The sequence below is a fragment of the Lonchura striata genome, chromosome 2, assembly GCF_050655825.1.
Source record: "Lonchura striata isolate lonStrDom1 chromosome 2, ASM5065582v1, whole genome shotgun sequence".
Taxonomy (NCBI): domain Eukaryota; kingdom Metazoa; phylum Chordata; class Aves; order Passeriformes; family Estrildidae; genus Lonchura; species Lonchura striata.
The window spans coordinates 4,529,466-4,549,378 of record NC_140704.1 but is presented as its reverse complement, the minus strand read 5'-3'; the positions used below and the strand labels follow the sequence as shown (position 1 = coordinate 4,549,378).

General features: G+C 39.9%; 1 protein-coding gene across 9 annotated transcripts in view; it reads right to left on the bottom strand.

Moving 5' to 3' along the window:
* Window positions 1–19,913, bottom strand: part of CTDSPL (CTD small phosphatase like) — a 78,992-nt gene that overhangs the window by 4,626 nt on the left and 54,453 nt on the right. For 5 of the 9 annotated variants that reach the window (XM_077789575.2, XM_077789566.2, XM_085563036.1 and 2 more), the window contains 4 exons: window positions 14,588–14,689; window positions 9,646–9,702; window positions 1,924–2,016; window positions 124–309 (listed from right to left, as the gene is read on the bottom strand). In XM_077789575.2, coding sequence (XP_077645701.1) covers window positions 124–309; window positions 1,924–2,016; window positions 9,646–9,702; window positions 14,588–14,689 — 438 coding nt within the window. Of the gene's footprint in view, window positions 1–123; window positions 310–1,923; window positions 2,017–9,645; window positions 9,703–14,587; window positions 14,690–17,763; window positions 17,818–19,913 lie in introns of all 9 variants that reach the window. The other 4 variants (XM_085563024.1, XM_085563029.1, XM_077789540.2 and 1 more) reach the window with 1 other exon arrangement.

Here is a 19,913-nt window from a genome sequence, read left to right as displayed (position 1 = left end):
TGCAGCCTAAGAAAATACAGAATCTGACACAAGCCAGTGCTCTGAAAAGTCTATTTTCTGAATCACAAAACCTGGGCAAGGGCCAGAGAGAGGAAGTTACGCTCGAGTACTCGGAATACTTACTGCATTTTCAGGATGGAAGATGTAAGATGCAGGAGAATTATCTACTATAATAACTTTACTCAGCTCACGGCCCAGTCGACTCAGATCCTTCACATAATTCCCTCGGTGGAAAACACAGGATTCTCTAAAGAGCCTTGCCCTGAACACACCCCAGCGATCCAGTAAGTCAGCTACTGGGTCTGCATACTTAAAAATACAAGTCAGAAACATCAAGTTAGCAACGTGCAGAGAAGGCTGATTCACAGAGCCAGACAAGGGACACAAAATAATTTCAGGTAAAACACCCTTTTCCTCCATTTTCTTCCCTGCTCCTTGTAAATTAACTCAATTGCCTGCAAACCTGAAGTGATTAATTAAGAGATAAAGCAAAAGTAGGACAATCATCTTTCTAGAGAAGGCTAACTTGCACTCTAAATGTTTTCTTTGATTTATTGATTAGGTTTTATTCTCAGGGCCAACTTTGAGTTAACCTGAGAGGTTGATGGATCCAGAGATCTCACCTACCATTACCATAAAACCAGCCAATGCTAATAGAAAATCAATATGAAGCTTTTCCCCAGCTGGTTTGTTTCCATGTGCCTCTGAAGATAAACTGCAGTGAACAAATCTGAGCCTGACGTGGCTCTGCCAAATAAATGCCCTTGGAGCAACTGGGTCAGCAAGACTCTTCAGATTACCAAATTGCATAATTAGGGCAAAAAAGATCAGCCAAAGATGTTATTAATAAAAATACTCAAGTACAATACCAGGGAAATTCTCATTTTATACATTAGATTATACTTTAAATGAGGCACAGCTTAGAATCCAACGATTTATATAAACTGACCAAGAAGAAGTATCCAAATAAACTTGAACATGATTAACCACATAGCTGAAAATAGTAGTTATGTCTTATTATTGCACAACAGGAGTTATCATTTTCCTATATTTTAAACCAAGAAAAAGAACTGATGTTGAAATCAATCATCTTTTGATTATGAAATAAGGCACATCATTTCAGTATGAAATTGGGGCAGTATTTATTCTTTTTCCAACATGACTGAACAGTATGTGGTAAAGAGAATGCAGGGGAAAAGGCTTTATAGAAGATCCAAGGTCCTGTCCCCTTCCACCATCTCTACACTAGGCTGGAGCAACAGCTTGCCATGCTAGAGCACTATTTAGAAATAACCAATATAATTTTACAAACAAGACACAACAAATACAATACACTGAAGGAAGTGAAGAATTCCAGATCACTCTACTACTGTAACATCTACCACAAAAACTACCTACGAGCCACTACAGCTACTGCAGGACCAGAGGGCACAAAATATTCCTGGGGACATTTCAAGCTTTGCAAAAAGGCCTCATTTTCTAACTCCAGGTTGAAATTGCACCTCAAGAGAGCAAGAACCTTGGTTCCCAATTTCCAGTGAGTTTCTGAGTCACTGGTTGATGGTGCAGACAGGGTTTAATTCGGTGTTTTATTTCATGCCCAGCTTTAATGTGCTGCTTCACTGGCAAGCTATTTGTTCTAATTTCTCACTATAACCATGGTAACTTGTGAGCCTTTCATATTGGCATCATGAGCAATGCATGGAGGCTACATTATGAGACAAGCCCATATGTGATGGTGTTACCATGGAAACACTTACCCACACACTAGCAGACAAAGTACACACTGTCAGACAAAGAAGCAGAAAAGAAGGGGAAAAATTAAGATAGTACCAACTGTGGAAATAATTATCCATAGAAAACCCAACCAAAAGTCAACGGACCAGCACCATAAGGGTTAAGGAGATGAAGGGAGGAACAAACCTTGGCTAGACTGGCTGTGAAGAGTACACATTCAAAGAGCTCTCCCATCCTCTGAAGAAACTCGTCCACATGTGGTCGTTTCAACACATAAACCTGGAATGATAACAGCATTTAGGTCAGATGGTGCTCAAGGAAAGGAAAAAAAACCAAAAAAACCCAAAACCACTCCTGCAATGCCAGTACTTGAAACAGAAGTTAACAGGGAAGCAGTTCAAGTGAGATGCTGGGGAAAAAGAAAAGTATGCAAGATTAAAGTAGAGATCCAATAATGAGAGATTGACACACATGGGCTGCCAAGCCCCTGCTGATTATGGAACTGCAAACACTGAGCAGCATCAGGAGTGGTGCTCCTCCAAACATCTCATTAAAGGCAAAGGGGAGACAGGAGGGCTTCTCAAGAAGTGAGGATTCACATCTCTCCACCAAGCCCTTTCTGGTGCTGGAAAGCTGAGGAGCTCCACAGGAGGAATAAATCTGATGAAGCCTCTCTGACAGCAGGAATTGCACAACAGGGACCTGGTTTTGTTCTCTGGCTGAGTCTTTCATTTCTGAAATTCCAGGTGCTAAGTACCACAGCTCACTATGGAGAGTGATCCAGCCCTCCAGCTCTACAGGCAACTTTTTTTCACCAAAAATCTTCCCAGCACCACGCAGAATGTCTAAAAATGCTGTGTTTGAAATTTGACAAAGCCTACAGCATCTTCTAAAGAGGACCTTGCCAGAAGATGGCAAATTCCCAGGATTTCTCTCCTCTTCAGCATCCTGCCTTCAGCAGTGCTCTGCTGCCTTTCAGCACAACAACCTGATTAGCAGAGTATTAAAACCTCCCCGCTTCTCCTTGCAGAGCACACAAGATGATTTTGTGCTCACAAAAGATACCAAAACAAGGAAAAGTGCTGCTCAGAAAGCTTGGAAACAGCTCACAATATACTGGGAAGGTGAAGAGGGGAGTCTGCTTGAAAAATATTTATCTGTCTTGTTTGCACTTAGATTAGAAGTTTGGGAGAAAACATTGGCAGCATTTTACCTTCTTTTGTTTGGCAAATAATCCCTAATACTGGAAATTTCAAGTGGAGAAGTCTGGCATAGAGATGAATTCAGGAAGAATTGCAAGACTGATGCTATTTCAGGAATTTCATTCTCTGATATGTAAAACTAGATTAATTGTATGTATTTTACTAGCTTCCTATTAATAAGAGGTAAAAAAAAAAATTCAAGGTACTCAGAGAAAAAGCCTGAAGGAGAAAAATATGGAAACAGCAGCTTGAACTCAAGTGTAACAATTAAAGCCTTCAGCAAAAGAAAAGAAACTGTGTAATTGAAATTGAAAACCTAAAGTTGAAAGTAAAGTTTTTTAAAAACACGTATGATGGAGCTGTACCTTAATGACTAAAGCAGAAATGTTAATTTTCCCCTTTATGCAGCATACAGATCATACCATGAAGTCTTTATCTCTTTTAAGTTATTTCTATGACATTTATCTAAACTATTTCTGACCCCATAAACATTACATTCAAACTTTGAAACAGATAATAATTTATAACCCAGATTTTTTTGAACAACCACAGCACCACCTAACACATCAAATAATTGTGACATTTTATGGATTAAAGACAGTTAACAGATGTACTTCACCACCACTCTCTTTCCAGATAATTACAGGAATGTTTCCTGTATTTCACCAGGCATAAACCAAGTAATTTCCTCTCCTATAACACTGCAATTAATTTTTCATTTAATTCTTTCTACACAAAGTTGTGCTGTAGTATTTCCTCTCCAGATTCTACCTTTGAATTTTTTTAAAAGACAGCTGCAGTCCCTCTGCTTTTGGGTATCTTGAGTTTCCAACTTCCCAGATGTGAGAGGAAAGACAGCAGGAGCCAAGTTAATTATTAAGTTCCTGATTCTTTAGCCTTAATTTTTTTTCCTACACTTATTTTTGAGGGCACAAAAGGGGCACCCCAGAGTCTTAACATCATTCTTGGAGAGTAAGTGCTGGAATTTAATATTAATTTCCCTTTTAAAACCCAGTGCTTCCAGCCTCAGCAGAAGAAGTCTCCTCTTTGCTCTCCATCCCTATCTCTGCCCCTGTCAGTGAAGTATTTCCACTTGGAATGTAATTACAAACTCCCTGCCACGGATCTGAACTTTGCTGCTTGCAACACAAGCCACCTCCTCCATCAGGAGCACTCAGTAAATCAACCCCAGAGCTCTGAGCCACAGCCTGGGCTGCACTGGCCAGCCTTGGCAATAAACACTCCTTTGGTTGAATTTAGGGCTCCCAATTCTGCCCCTAATTCAGGATTAGCTGTGAATACACAGCATTTTTAGCTGGATGGTCTCCCTTCTGCAGTTCAGGGCTCCTGATCTAACACAGAGCACTCACAGACTCCTCTACTTGAGTTTCTCCTGCTGCTTTGTTTTAGATCTTTCCCTGCTGGGATACGGCCAACAGATTTGTTTCTCATGTTAAATGCCCAATTAATAATAAATGTCATCTCTTAAGATGAAGTCTCACCAAATTTTTCCCTTAATTATTTGCCTCTGTAAAAAGCCCCAATTCCTTCAACTATTTTTTTTTTTTTTTTTTTTTTTTGGCAGAACAACGTATCTTAATACTCTGGATAGTTATTCTCCAGAGTTGAAGTTTTCTTTCAGAAGTCCTACTTAGAGCCTGGAAGCAACTCCAAAATGTACTGGTATCCTGGGCTACAAAATCTCTTTGGTTTACTTCACATAGAAAGCTTTCTTCAGCTGACAGTGCAGCTCTTTTCTCCTCTTCCTTCTCATTTGGAATTTTTTCCCCCTTTACTTTGTTAGTGGCTGGACTTGAATCTCAATGCTGCATGGTTATTTGTGGCTTGGCTTTTTCCTCCATTGCCTGATGTCTCCAGTTGAAATCTCTAGACTAACTGGCTCCTGGCACTTTTCTGAGATTTATATACTGTCTTCAGGGCATTAAAAAATAAAATCCTTTTTTTTTGTATGCTCACTAATTTTTTCCTTATCACAACAAGAATTTAGAGGAATATAGTATTTTTTTATTATTACTATTTAAAATGAACCCTACTGAACATTTTAAGCACAAATCAGGCACTAGGCATGTTTCCACAGGATTCTTACAGCTGCTAATGGCAGAACACAAGCAATTATCTTTAATTGCTTTCAAGCATTTCATACTTCCACATGAATTTTCTGTACCTCAAAGCAGCCTCAACCTACAGAGACTCAGTATCTGTAAAACCCAAAGACAAACCCAGCTCATTTTCAACCAATTTAACAGGATACATAAGATTGCCTTTCAAAACAAGCTTTACAATGAGGAAATCTGCAAGCAATGACCAAAAAATCTGCCCATGACAATTCCAGCTCGTGTAAAATCCTGTTTCATGTCTCTTCTGAGCAGTGAGCAGAAAATCCCACGTGTCCCTTGTGGTCCTGGGTCACACAGTTATGGCCCTGTCCCAGTGCAAGTAACCAAGAATAGGCGAGTTAGAATGGATACAGCCTATCCTGGATTACTTGAACCAGGCCACAGCCTCCTGCAAGAAAATCCATGAATTCTGTGCTTTACAGGAAGGAAATTTATTATTCAAACAGCCTTTCCCCCCCATCAGCAAAAAAGAAAAAAAACATTACGTATTATGCTCAAAGTATATATGCCAAATGTTCCTTCAGTTTTCAACAATTAAAATTAAGCAATTAATTGAATTAACTCCCCCCTCGCCCCAAGCAAACACTTAAAAATTAGTTTCACTCAATAAACAAATTGTATTTAAAAATAAAATTCAAAATAACATCAAATCAAATCTTCCCAGCTGCCCTCTTTACTCTTGGACAACAAAAGCAAGGCACAAAGCCACTGGAATTCAATTTTGATGAAACACGAAGGACAAGCATTCCCTAAAAACCTCCACCCATTGCAGATTAAACTGTATTTGATGCAGTTTGTGGTCTGGGGGCTCTTGGTCAGTGGAGCAGAGTTAAATCCAAATCCATAGGAGAGGATGTGTTCCTACAGAGTTAAATCAAGGTGCCCAACAGGTGGAACATCTCCAGCCACCACTTCCATCCCCACTGAGCCTCCTCTCAGCTCCAACACACTCCACTGGACTTCCCACTTGTCATCTGGCACAGCAGGACCAGCTCTGATCTCCTTCCAGCCAGAGAACCAGAGTGGAAGGAGAGGAGAGGTCAGAAGGGTCAGCCTGCACCAGAACCCCCCTTCTGTACCTGGGCCATCACTCCCAGCACAAAGCAGAGTGTCCTGGTGGCCAGAGGCTCCTGGCCTGGATCAGGAATGGTGTGGCCAGCAGGAGCAGGGAGCTCATTCTGCCCCTGTGCTGGGCACGGGTGAGGGCACATCTCGAGGGCTGTGCCCAGCTCTGGCCCCTCAACCTGGGAATGACCTTGGGATGCATCCAGAGGGGACAACGAGGCTGGAGAGGGGCTGGGAACACAAACCCTGTGAGGAACCCCTGAGGGAGCTGGGGGTGCTCAGCCTGGAGAAAAGGAGACTCAGGGCTGACCTCAGCACTCCCCACAGCTCCTGAAAGGTGGCTGTGCTCAGCTGGGGCTGGGCTCTTCCTCCAGGCACTGACAGAACCAGAGCACACAGCCTCGAGCTGCACCAAGGGAAACTCAGGTTGGATATCAGGAAAAAGTTTTTCACAGAAAGGTGATAAAGTTCTGGAATGGCTGCCCAGGGAGGAGGTGGAGTCCCCATCCCTGGGTGTGTTTAACAAAGCCTGGATGTGGCACTGGGTGCCAGGGTTGAGTTGAGGGGCTGGGGCTGGGTTGGACTCGATGATCTTGAAGGTCCCTTCCAACCTGGTAATTCAGTGCAGGCATGGGATTCCCACTGGAACTTCAGCTGCCCCAGGATGGGAGCTCTGCAGGCATCCAGAGACCCACAGCAGAAAGAAAGGGAGGTTCCTTCACACTTGATATATTGCCTTCTTAAAATAAAATGACAAATCCTTTCAAAAGATGTAGTAATTTAGGCTGGAGAAAGACAGATGGGTAAGGGAAAAGGGATGTTAAGAAAAGCTGGTTTTTACTCTATGGAAGCTCGTTTACCCAAGCACCCTTTGAGATGATGAATTGTCCTCCCTATAAAAAAAAATACCCAATAGTCTTTCTGACCTTTGGATTATAAATTATATAAGGGAAAGCAAATTCCCCAAACTAAAGACATCATTTTTTTAAGACCTCTGTTGAACTGCCAAAAAGAAAAAACCACAAGACCCAACCAGCATTTACCATGAAAAGACTTGTTAGATAAGTCAATCTCAAAACTCTTGCAGGAGTACCGCAATTCGTTTTGCCACAACTTGTATTTTTTTGTATATGAGATTTGAACAAACATATATAATTCCAAGTTTCTATAGGAATGGGCACCTATGAAATAATGTTTCTCAGTTTGCTTCCACTGGGGTTCTGCCTAAGGCAGAGGTCAAGGACAATGAAAATCTGCCAAATTCCTGCCTGATAAGGTATCAGGCTCACTGGTAAAACAGGGACATGCACTATGGACAGTGAGGTTCCACAATATTTCCCATCTCCTGGGATATTTTGCACAGGTGAAAATATTACTCAATGACAGTGATTAATCTTGTGGAGTTTATAAACTGCTTAAGAAAATGGACACGCATTATACAGATGACAAATCCTGATAAATGACAGAAATTGCTCAGATCAGTTCATTTATGTTCCAAGTGACTAGAGAATTACAGGTTTGAAGTGGGGACAGGTTGTCAGAGCTCTACAAGCTGTGTTAATGCACATCACATTCAGCCAGAATATCCATTTTTGCCCTTTATCACAATGCAAAACCAAACAAAAAAAAGATTCCCAAATGTCAGAAATATCACCAGAGGTATTACACACACAGGCTTTGCCTATTCTGTGTGCAACACAAATTACATTTATTTCAAGAATCACAAATTCCTTACAATTACCTTAATTTTTACCATCCAAACGTGCCTGAGGTATTTACCTATTTTAGAGGTTAAGAACTTGAAATACAAAGAGTGAAGCAATTTCCTTGAAAATCATGCAGGGACTTTCCAGCAAAGCACAGAGACCAATTTCACCTGACCACCTCTGTCAAAGGAGAAGGAGATGCATAAATCCACTCCCTTTGGACCCAGTTGTGTGTTTTTGTTTGTTTGGAGTTGTTTGTTGTTTTTTTTTTTTTTACTGTTTTCTCTTTTCCCCCACAAGAAGTCATCTCCAAGTGTAAAACTGCATCATTTTTGGTGAAGATTCTCAGAGTTTGCAGCAGGGAATGGAAAAGGAACAGGCTTTTGAAATGTTTGACTATAAAGCCCAAGCCTTTTATTGGGATTTGTTTCCAAATGTAAGTATGTCATCCTGGCAATCTAAGTGATCACAACTGTAAGCCACTCAAAAATTCACTTTCAAAAGCATTCTGTAAAGTTTTAGGAGAGAGAATTTGTCTGCTCCACAACACCAAACACAGTTAAAGCCCACATCAAATCAGGACTGAAAATTACAAATTTCCAAAACATCACTTAAATGTTTTAAGCATCAGCTCCGGTGAACATTACAAGTGGAAGTAACCCAGATATTGATTTTTTTTTCTACATGAAACAGGCACAGTACAAAAACTGTCAAAACAACTGTTACTTTAAAGCAAGTTTCAGTCCACCGACTGATATTTAGTAATCATTTTAAGAGTGACAAACATATGGAGAGCTTCCATCAGAGGAAATCAGAAAAAATTATGAACTATCTTTATGACCCACCAATTAGTACAAGATTAAAATATACAAACCTCTTTGTTAAAGTAGAAATAATCCATAACGATAATATATAACCAACATTTCAGAATTTAAAGTACTTAAAGTTTCTGTTAAATCATGTGGAGGGAAGGTTTGTTAACTATAACACCCAACAGAAGATATTTCAAACCATTTACAGAGTTCATGTATCAGAAAGGCTCAACTTGACATTAACCTGTTTAATTCATCTCCAGCAAGAATTTCAATGTCTGCCTGAAGAGGGAAAGTAACAGCACTGTAATTTATTTTATTCAACCCTTCAGAAATGATCACTGATTAAAGACACCAATCTAAGATACATGGAGGGGACTGATTTTCTAATTATGGGCGTTTTGCATTTACTCAAAACCATTTCTTAGAGCTTTAAGTGAAGTTCTTAAAGAATAATACACAGACATTAGTCTCCTCATGATTTTGTCCAGATCTTTCAAATATGCTGAAGTATATAATAACTCCTATCAGAGGAACTTGAATTACTTACAGGAATAAAAGGGGACAGAAATTGAACATAGATTGCCACAAAAATGAAATAAATGTCTTTTCTTCCTTTATACTTTTATAAAATACAAGTTACCCTTACCATATGAGCTATCAACATATATTAAAGCCAACTTATGTCCTATGTAAGTTGGAGGGAATGAAAAATGTAGTGTTGAAGCAGATTTTTGTGGGCCCAGCAATGTCTGAAACCCTATCCTTATATCATTTCCTGTTTGAAAATGTTTTAAAATAAACCAAGAGTTGAGTACTGAAGTCCTGAGAGCCTCCACCTGAGCACACAGGGATGCCTGTCTGCATTCCAGAATACACAGCTTCCATGCTTTGCAAGAGAAATTTTTGGATATAAAGCAGCAAATGGAGGAAGAGAACATTCTGGAACTCAGGACACAATGCTGAAAGAAGAAACAGAACTTACCTGATGTATGGTTCCATCAATTTCAACAGGAACGATGAAATCAGCATTGCTAATTGGCTAGAAAGAATGACAAGGAAATAAACAGCATTAAAAATAAGAAAAATCAGATGGAAAATTTCAGGGGCATAAAAGGGAAGAGTACCAACTTCTGAGGAACAAGTTAATAATCATTACTGACTGCACACATCCACTCTGTGTGTGCTCTTACACCAGTCAGAAGCTCACAGTTGTAATTCCAGATGCTGCACTTCCATTTTCTCTCCTATTTTTAAGCTTCATAAAATCTTGCACGCTTCACTGCTTGAATAATCCCCACTACCACTGAGTGTGCTCATCAGGAAAACATCTCTTTGGATAAACTCTTTCATCCAGTCTTTATGGATAAATGACCATCAAGAAAATCAAATGTGTACTGCACACATTCTACCTGAGGTCATCAATCGGTGACTAAATTAAAAATAAACACAGTGGTAAAAGTAATTCCTAATGGTCATATTTGAATCAGCAGCTGCAACAAGACTAAAGGTTTCTAAACATGCCAATATCAATCAACCTAATCACATAAAATTGCATTTTAATTCCAAAGGGAAGAGCAGGCACACTCTGCCCAAGTCCTTGAATCTGTTTTTCCAGCCTGTCGAACACAACTTAATTCTCAAGACTTACTATGAAAACTGCTGGTCAAGTAAAATTGCCTTGGAAAGCAGCAAAGTGGCCTTGTAGACAGTTCAGGAGTGCATAATCTAATCTTGGCTAGACAGCAGGGGTAGCTGGGATCAGGCTGCTGCCAATGTTCACTGGTTCAAGTGGACACCACACTTAGGTACAGCTCATGCAGTGTGTCCATTCTAAAAAAAACAGCCATGTAAACATGCCTGGAGCTCATTCCATCACCTGCAGCCTGGAAATGGCTGAGACAGAGCTGCCCAACACAGTTTTAACATGACTGATACACAGCCAGTATCTTGCATGGATACTGCCCAGTCTGGAACTGGTATTAGCAAGCTAAAACTGGAAAACATCTTCACTCAGCTCTGTGAGATTTGTACAGATGGTCCCACCTGCTTTCCTGGATCAGTCAGCAGGCTGATCCCAGGAACCACCAAGAAGATGGAGTATCTGTGGGACTGGAAACAGACTTTAAAGTCATTCAGGGGGGCAAAGGTGTGACAAGAAAGCAGAGAAGTAGCTGAGGTAAAGTGATTTAAGAAGCAGAGCACAAACTGGGGAGTCTAAACAGGTGCTCTGTGAAAAAATGGTGGGAAAAGAGGATCCTGCAGTATTAATCTGCCAGCAGCACTTTGATCCCACTCCCTGGATAAACCAGATTCTAATTCCCCTGTCAGACAACCTCCCTGCCAGGAGAGCAAAATGACCACAAAGAATTTATGTGGAGGGAAACACACCCTTTCTCAGGAGAAAAGAAACAAAGAAGATGGTTTGATCTGCCACCTGCAAGACCTGGGTCTGAGGGCACAGGAGAGGCTACATGGAATCCTCTCATCCTGACCAGCCAGGATTGGCAACAGGTATCTTGCTGACCCCTGTGCTGATGTAATCTGAATAATTCCTCAAATATACACAGATCAATCTGTATTTTTCTTATCTGACACTGAGCAATTTCCTCTTTCTGCTCTGAAAAAAGACAGAGGGGAGGCTCCCATCTGTTCCCTGCACGAAGCCCCTCAGATAGAGAAGATACTGTGCAGCTCTAACAGACACAGAGCAGCTACACAGAAGTTCTGATGCTTCACCTTAAAAAGAAACCCAAATGAATTGTCAAGAAGCCTCAGCCACCAGTTTTCCAGCTCCCTGCAGACTTTGAAGAGGCTTGCACACACTTGAAGGATCTATACATGCATGACTCCCTTCAGCAAGAGAAACACAGCAGCAGCAGAAAAAGAATAGGTCACTACAAGCTGCTGAGGTTTTGAAATCCACTGATAAAACTACAGATTGTAAAGAATTTAATCCTAACAGCAGCAACATCAGATGCCAGAGAAAGCCACATTCAGTGTGAGCAACTCTGTTTTTTTCTAACCAATAAAACTCAGCCTCAGACTTTGTCAAACTACTCCCAATTTGCTTCCACCACTTATACCTCAGGTATTATGTTATTTTCTTGTTGGTACTGGTGATAAGGAAAGGAGCACAGACTGGAGTTCTGTGCTCCTCAGGGAGGGAAAAGAGGAGAAAAGTCTGCAGCAATTTGCTGGGTAAAGGTTTGTGGGCACATGAAGCATGTCTGTGCCTCCAGTGGGAAGCACAGAGACAGAGCCTGGAAGAAGGCAATGCATTTCCACTGAAAATCTTCAGCTCACTTAGAACCTTTTCTATTAAAAAAACCCAAACTTTCAGCATTTTAAATGTTCTAAAGGCGTTTCAGTGCCAGTTTTGAATAGGACTACATTCCAGGCTTGCATGTGGTTTAATACATTTTATACAAAACTGTGTTTACATCTCCTTGATTTAATAATTTATTATTTTTTTGCTTCTATTATTGTTTTATGATGGGAATGATAACTATCCTGTCTATCCATTCCTTTTTTACTCTTGCCAAAGAACCCCAAACTTTATTCCTTTAATATGCACCTAACATGAAAGACCAGTACCTCCTTAAAGCTTCACAAATATGCAGGGGCATAAAAAGATGAGAATTACCCTCCCTCAGATGTTGCTGCTTTCATAAAGAGCACTTTAAATATTCTGCCTCTCTGGTTGTGTCAAAAAAACATGTAATCTGCATTTGAAATATGAAGCCTATTTCATAACAGAATTACAAATTCTAAAGTATCAGGTGTTTTAAATAAAGCCTTTTGTGCTAAAACTCTCAAATTTATGTATGCTTTTCCAGCTTTTAAGTGGGGACCTACCTGGTTAGAGAAGACATGTTTTAAAGGAAGAAAAATCCCCCAAATACCCTCAAACCCTACAAAATAAAAACCTGTAAAGTAACTTGACTATCCAGGCAGAGCAGGGTGCACCCAGGTGTTCAAACCCCTGCTCTGCTGGAATGTATCATTAGTTTTGATGACAATTAATGGTCTTAATTCAGCTGAAGAATTTCGCTTCATGAAACAAAACCCAAACAGCACCACTGGACAGTGTCAGCCACTGAACAACTAAATTAATTTCCTCCAGCACTTGGTTTGTCTCTTACACACCCCCAATCACAGAATTTCATATTGAAATAACACCATTGTCATCCTACGACTCAAATTCTGCAGAAACTCCAACATCTGCCCAACTTTACTGACCTCACACAAAAAAGGACCAGTTTTCTTTCCCTCACACAAAACATTATTCAGTGCTCATCATCAAGCAGAAAAATCTTCTGTTTTTTCTTAAATATCTACCCAATATCATTTAAATACCTATTAAATATCATTTGAATGTGGGAGGATTAAAAGGAGCCTTCTAAGAAACACTCTGCAAATCTCAGTCCTACAAGAGAGATGTGCAACTGTGTCAACCATTAAGCATGCATTTCTTTAAAATGGTTTAAAAAAAGAACTAATAGCCACCTAAACTGAATCTCATCTTGTTTCAAAACCAGCAAAAAAAAAAAAAAAATCACAGTACAAAATAACCCACAGCACTCAGAAAGCAATCTTGTATTTTTACCTTTCAGGTAACAATATGCCTCACACTTTAATTTTATTATATAAATTAGACTTTTAAATTCAGCTTTCCCTTCTTGTTTTTGACTCTTGTTTAAATAGGAAGGCATGGCTCCTCCCTTCCCAATCCAGCTGTGGATTTTATCTCCCTGAAAAGTTGTTTAGAGCAAGCTCAGTCTGGCTACGGAAGACAAATATGGCACTGAGGCTTGGAGGTTCCTGTACACCACCAGAAATTATTCTATACCATCAGGCACAGCAAAGACAGAGGAAAAAAATTCTTCATTTCAGTTTGAGGCACAGGAATATTTGTTCTAATATTTCCATATAAGGTTTTCTTTAAGTCAATAAAGAGAGGCTGCTGCCAAATTCTAACCACAACATGAATTACAAGTTTGCATTTTAAATACTGGCAACAAACAAGTGAAGGATTAAAAAGTGGAATCAATGCTTCCAGTGAAAAATGGAAAGCAAGCACCTAGAAGGCAAGGATGGTTAATCTGGTTTGGGAGTAGTAAGATAACATTATCAATTCTTATAAATTCTACAATCAATGTGTAAAACCCAGCAGATGCTTTATCAGTATTAGATGTATAATCAGAAATGCTATCAGTATCCTAAGCCAATTTAGACTCTGTATTTCTGAAGTCTCCTAATTTCAACCCTTCTTAAACAATAGAAAAAACACCAGCAACTTCATTATTCAGCACATGCTGAACTCTGAAGGGTTACAGAAGCTGCTTCTTGAAGATGACTGACTCACCATCAGCAACTAAATGGTATTTGCTTCCCTGCTCTGAAAATGAGACACCTAAAAAACATTACTGTGGATCAGGACAGAAGCCTGACCTGGAAAAGAACATCCTCCAGGCAAGAGAGAAGAGCCCAAAATTTTTGGCACCCAAAATCTCCTGGTTTAAGGTACATCTAACCCAGCATAAAGCTCTGCTGATTCTCCATTCTCCTACACTAACTATGGCATCATTTAAACTGCAAAAAAAAAGCCCAATTTTCAAAGCAACAAATTTTGCACCTGTCCAAAACACTGGTCTCTTTGGTGGAATACTTAAAGCCATGAAGTCAATACCTATTCCAGGCCTTGCTGCAGTCAGGGCGATTGTCTCAAAAAAATAAAATTCAAATAAAGCAATCTCTGTTGTTACTCCCCTGAGAGCTAAATTAGGATGAATAATCATAGGAGAGGCAATGAGGACTCCCAGGCAGAGGATGTAAGAGGAGTTCAAGTGTTAAGAGGCTTAACAGTTCCTGCAGCATTCATGGACAGATTCAAGCTGCAAGAGATCCCTTTTGAATTTACTTACCTTAAATGAACTGTGCACTAAAGTTTCATCTAAATCAATGACCACACACTTCTTCCCATAGTCTGATGCTGTCAGTTCTGGCAGGAGGTATTTAGCTGGTGGCTATACATAAAAAGAAAAGAGGAAGACAACAACAAAAAAGTAAAACCTCTATGGAAGGGGCACCCTTCTGTCAACATTACTATTCTAGTAATTACTGGGAGCTGGAATACATGACTTGAAATCCAGTGATTTTCTGGGCCCATCTCAAGTTCATGTATGGATATTAATGGCTCATGCAATTGTAATACCCATACAGACTTTTCTTTTTTAAATTAGAGAGTTGTTTAGAATAACCTTCAAAGCACTGGAAATGAAAATGGTAGACCACCACTATCTTAAAAAAATAATCATAAAACCAGGATATTTGATACATCTTTTTCCAGTAGTTATTTTTCCAATGCCTGATTTTAGTTGCTGTTGTTATCCTATTTCCAGTCAATGCCATTTGCAGCCATATCAGGCTGATGGACATTTACACAAATCATTATTTCTGTTTGCCATGAAAAATGCTGAAACTGAGAAATCCACCCTGATGGAAGACAGCATTGCTAATTTTATCTTCCAGAACATGTCTTGTTTTTACCACTTAAGAGGGTGGTGATCAACTTCCATGTGAATTATGCTCCCAGTCAAGGTATTAAAACTGCAGTGAAGAATCTCAACTGGGCTCTTCTATAGCACACTGCCCTTAGTAAAAATGGCACCAATCCCATGAATTGACAATTTTTCTGAAAGCAATGCACACAGCTTTTTGGATCATTTCCCACTTCAACACCCCAGTTTGCAATAGAAACATGTTGCTTTCAATTTTGGTACTGGATACTTTCTGAAATCACAGAAATGGGAGAGAATGCTTCCATTTGGAGCTGAAACACTGCTGCCACTCGGGGTTTTTTTTTGATGAAAGAGAAGGATTAGCTTTATAGAAAAGCATCAGTAGGGAGAAGCTTAAGACAGAGGGAAAATGAAATTAATTTAGACTTGGATACACAACTCTAACTCCATTCTTTTCCTATTTTTTTATCTGTTCACTGTCACTCTGGTAAGGATTCATCATTTATCATGGGTTTGTTATTTTCAGTGGCCCTTTGCAGAGGTGCTGGCAGAGATCAGAGACCACCCCTGTGCAGGCAGGGGGGACACAGGTGAGGCAGGGACACCCTCCAGCAGCCAGGACAGATCATCAACCACTGCCTGAATTCAAGTGTCACCTTGACAGATACTGGCCAATGATGCCTAATAAGCTCTTAATTGAAGCACCTAACAAATCAGATTCTGGACTTAAATTAAGTGGTTTTAGCTAAAGCAGGAGTTCTTGGGGGATTTTTAGGAGCATTCACTGAAATTGATTAAGTTCCTTACAATTAACCTCGACAACAGTTCCCTCAGCCACCAAACTGGAAGCTGCCCTACCTACAAACAACTTGTCTCAGTGCATTTCCTTTCAGCACATATCTGACAAGGACCTTCAAATTAAAACAGCTTCTGCCCAATGCCTGCAAAAGCTCCACTCATCACAGCCACCCAACCAGGCTGGAATTTATACAACACCCTGGCTAGGCTATGGACAGACCCACAGCTGCTTCAGTTCCACCTCTGCTTGTTGGCAGCCAGGACCAGACCTAAAGAATTTTGATTTCTCCCTCCTACTCAAAGCCTAAAAGGTATTTAGCACCCCACTTCAGTTTTTGATATTAAGAAGGATCCAAACTTGCAACCTAAATAAAGTAAAAGCTTATTGAAAGAAAACTCCAACCCCATTTAAAACCAGTAATCTTCAGAACCCATGTTCCAACACTTCTTGTTTTTGAAGATGAAAAAAGATAGAACATCCCAAGAAACTTTAAACATACTTCTTTTAAAAAAAATAGTATAATTTATTGTTGTACTCAAAACTCTTATCTCCTTTGAGATTTTGACTACATTAATCTCCACAGGCAGTTCAAGGCCAGAAATTCCTTCTGCTATGTGAATGCCTTATCAAACTGAAAATATCTGTATCTATGGAAAATATATGGAACTATATATTCTTCAATACAAAAATGCATATATGAAGAATATGAGCACTGTCTTACCACAGATATCTTTATTTTTTTAGCTGCAAACTGTTGCCTTTGTCATCAAGAAACAGATGGACACACACCAAGGACTACAAAATGCAAGAACTTTCATCTCTGAGAGCCCAAATTCCCTGAATGCACAGCGAGGTGAGCTGCAACTGTGTTTTTCACCCAACTGCACCTCTGCTTTCTCAGAAGCAGTGGCTGGGAGAGGCACAATTCACCCGTGGTAGCCACACAGAGGTTCTGGTTACTGCTGGAGTTCCTCTCCCTCTTCAGCACTGCTTTAGGATTTCATGTGCAGTTACTGACCTGACCTGATCTAACCAGGGCACAACCAACTCTCCCACAAGCTTTGGCATCTTCAGTTCAATCTGATCTTGTTTCTTTAAGTTCAAACCTTTGAAGATCAGAATAAATGAATTTTCCATTTCACATATTGCAATTCTGTTGCCCTCAACTGTGAAAACATTCACCCTCTGATAATAGGGAGAAGGAAATTATTCTGAAGCTGGAGCCACTACAAGTTGTGAAGCTGCTAAATAGCTGGTGTAGGATTTAGGAGCAAGGGTGGCATTTTTGAGGCTTTTAGGAACTTGAAAGGATTTGTATGCAAAGTAACAGCCCATTTGTTTTGCTGTTCAAGCTTTCTGATCTAAAGCAATTTCCACCTGTCAAGGGCAGCAAAGCTTTTAGTCAGAAACAAGAATTACTCAACAGTATGTTTTAATTTTCTCACTAATGGAGACATACCCAAGGAGAGTTCTAAATACCAGATTTCCATCACAGTTAACAGTGAATAGTTATGGAAGTTTGACAATGTCTTTTATTTTTTTTTTACACACATCATTTTAAAGACATCTGAGATGATTAAGAATATTTAATCGTGGCTAAAAGCAACTCAATATTTACTATGCAACACTCCCCGAAAGGCTTCCACAGAACTCAGCAGAAAAATCACACTGGTTTGCTCTTCAATTCCAACAAGACACAAAACTGTATACAAGTCAAACTAGTCACTGTTTGGGATTTTTGCATTCCAGCCAGGTCTCGTGGCTGATCAGCTCAACAGACCTTGTAGTGAAACGACTGCTGCACTGCTTCAGTCCCGTGGAAATAGTAAATTCCCTAAGAAAAAAAAAAAAAAAAAAGGGGATGGTGGAGGCAAGAGAACAGGACTTTTGGTTGAAGCATAAACAGCTGGTCAACACAAATCTTGCAGAAATTCACTGTATAGAACAACCATCAGCTTTCCTCCCTGTAGGCCTGTATTTCCCACAGAGACAGGTATCAGAATTAATAAGCTCTTGTTTTTCTCTCTCTGTACTGGCAGTGTTGTTAAGCCTAAGTGCAGCACATTAATTTACTGTTTGTGTCCTCTGCTCACACTTTGGGCTGCACTTGCAGGGCTCACAGCCTCTCCCAGCAGCTATGTGCAGAAATACTCTCACAGAAGAGCAATTATTCCTACTTAAAACACAGCTGCCAGAAGATGCCAGCTCCTCCTGTGGAGCAGGCAGCTCCCAAAATTTCTTCTAGAAAAAGTTATAATAAGGATTTAACTAATGTAGGTGAGGACAAGTGGGGAAAAAACCCCAATATCCCTGTGCTAAGACTTCTGTAGGGAATCTGAGGGATAATTCTGATACCACTTGGTAACAGTGGAATTTTACTCTGAACAAAGTGGACACTTAACTCATTTAAGAGTTGTTTCAGAGGAGTTTGACAACATCTCATTTAAGATGTTGCATAAGCATGGCTTTGTATTTCCACCTATATTCAAAAGAATTCTATCTTCATTCAAAAGAATATAAAATAGTGAAGCTGCTATGAGTCTACTTTGATTTGGGGGTTGGAAGGAGATAATCTTTTAAAGTTCCTTCCAACCCAAACCATTGTATGGTTTTATGATTTCTCTACCATATCCTTTCCAAACAAAGCAGAATAAAATCCATGAAAACACAGGCATCCTGAGCTACATTTACATTTTTCATCAGGTCTATCAAAATCTGTCAACTGGGGATGGTTTGGGTTTGCCTTTTTAAAAGTTTTGTGTTCATTTCAGCCCTAAAAATAATTAATTTTGCAGCATAAGATAAATAATTAATGATGCTGCTGTTTAACCTATGTCTTATCTGGAAACTGTTTTAAAATAGGAGTTACAAACACAGAAAGTTCATATTTTAAAAAATTCCAAAGTAATGCTGTTTCTATTTTCTGAAGCACCTAACCTGAAGCTGGAGTATTTCTTGTTTAGCAGTCATCTTTATCAATAACCAAGCAAAAATTCATATTAAGTCAAGCTTTTTAATTCAGTGCAATTAATACAGGACAAATCTGATTGAGCAGAAGATCCATTTCACTGAACTGCACACATAAATGCAAATAAAAGCAATGCAAAACGCACATAAAGCAATGGAAGCTTTCAAACAGGTGACCTCAGCACACTGCCAGGTTTAAGACACGATAAAAAGCACAATAAAGCTCCAGAAATCCTCATATTTTGACTGGAGGCTTCAATTTGGAAGTGGGGAGTGGGCAGAGCACTTTTTAGAGTCACTCAGGAAATCCCTGAACACTTGAACTGATGACATTTGCAGCCAGCCCTGTAAAAAGTAAACATCCACTGAATTGTGACCAAGCTCTGTGGCTGTTCAGAAGATTTTTCTCCTGGTTTGTACAAGACATTGCAGTTCTCACAGCCCCAGTTCTCATCCCTAGGTAGCAGAGAATCAAGAATTAATGGGTCTGAAACAGAAAATCAGAGTTGTCTTGGGCTCCAGCACTCAGGACCAACACCCCTCCTAAGACCAGCAGAGCAACACTTCAATTTTAGGTGTTTTTCCTAACATAACCCTGCATTTTCCTTCCTAGCACTCCCTCCATGTGCAGCTCCCTTGTGCCTTTATTTAGATGATGACACAGTGCTGCTGGCTGGCCCCTGAGAGCCAGCAGCACTTTGATACTGGGCAGTAAATGTCACACCAGTGCCACGGCTGCCTGACAACACTCCCCTGTCCTGCTGCAAGTAGCATCAGATGGCACTGGAGAAGGAAAGGAGTGTTTAAAGTCACCTGCTTGCTCAGAACTCTACATCATCACTGCAGGGATAAGTTGATTTTGCTGCCTTTTTAATGCTGGGAATATATGATTGAAAAATTATAGCTGAGCTTAAAAAAAAAAAAAAGTAAGGGGAAAAAAAAGATATCCCTTCTTCAATTATT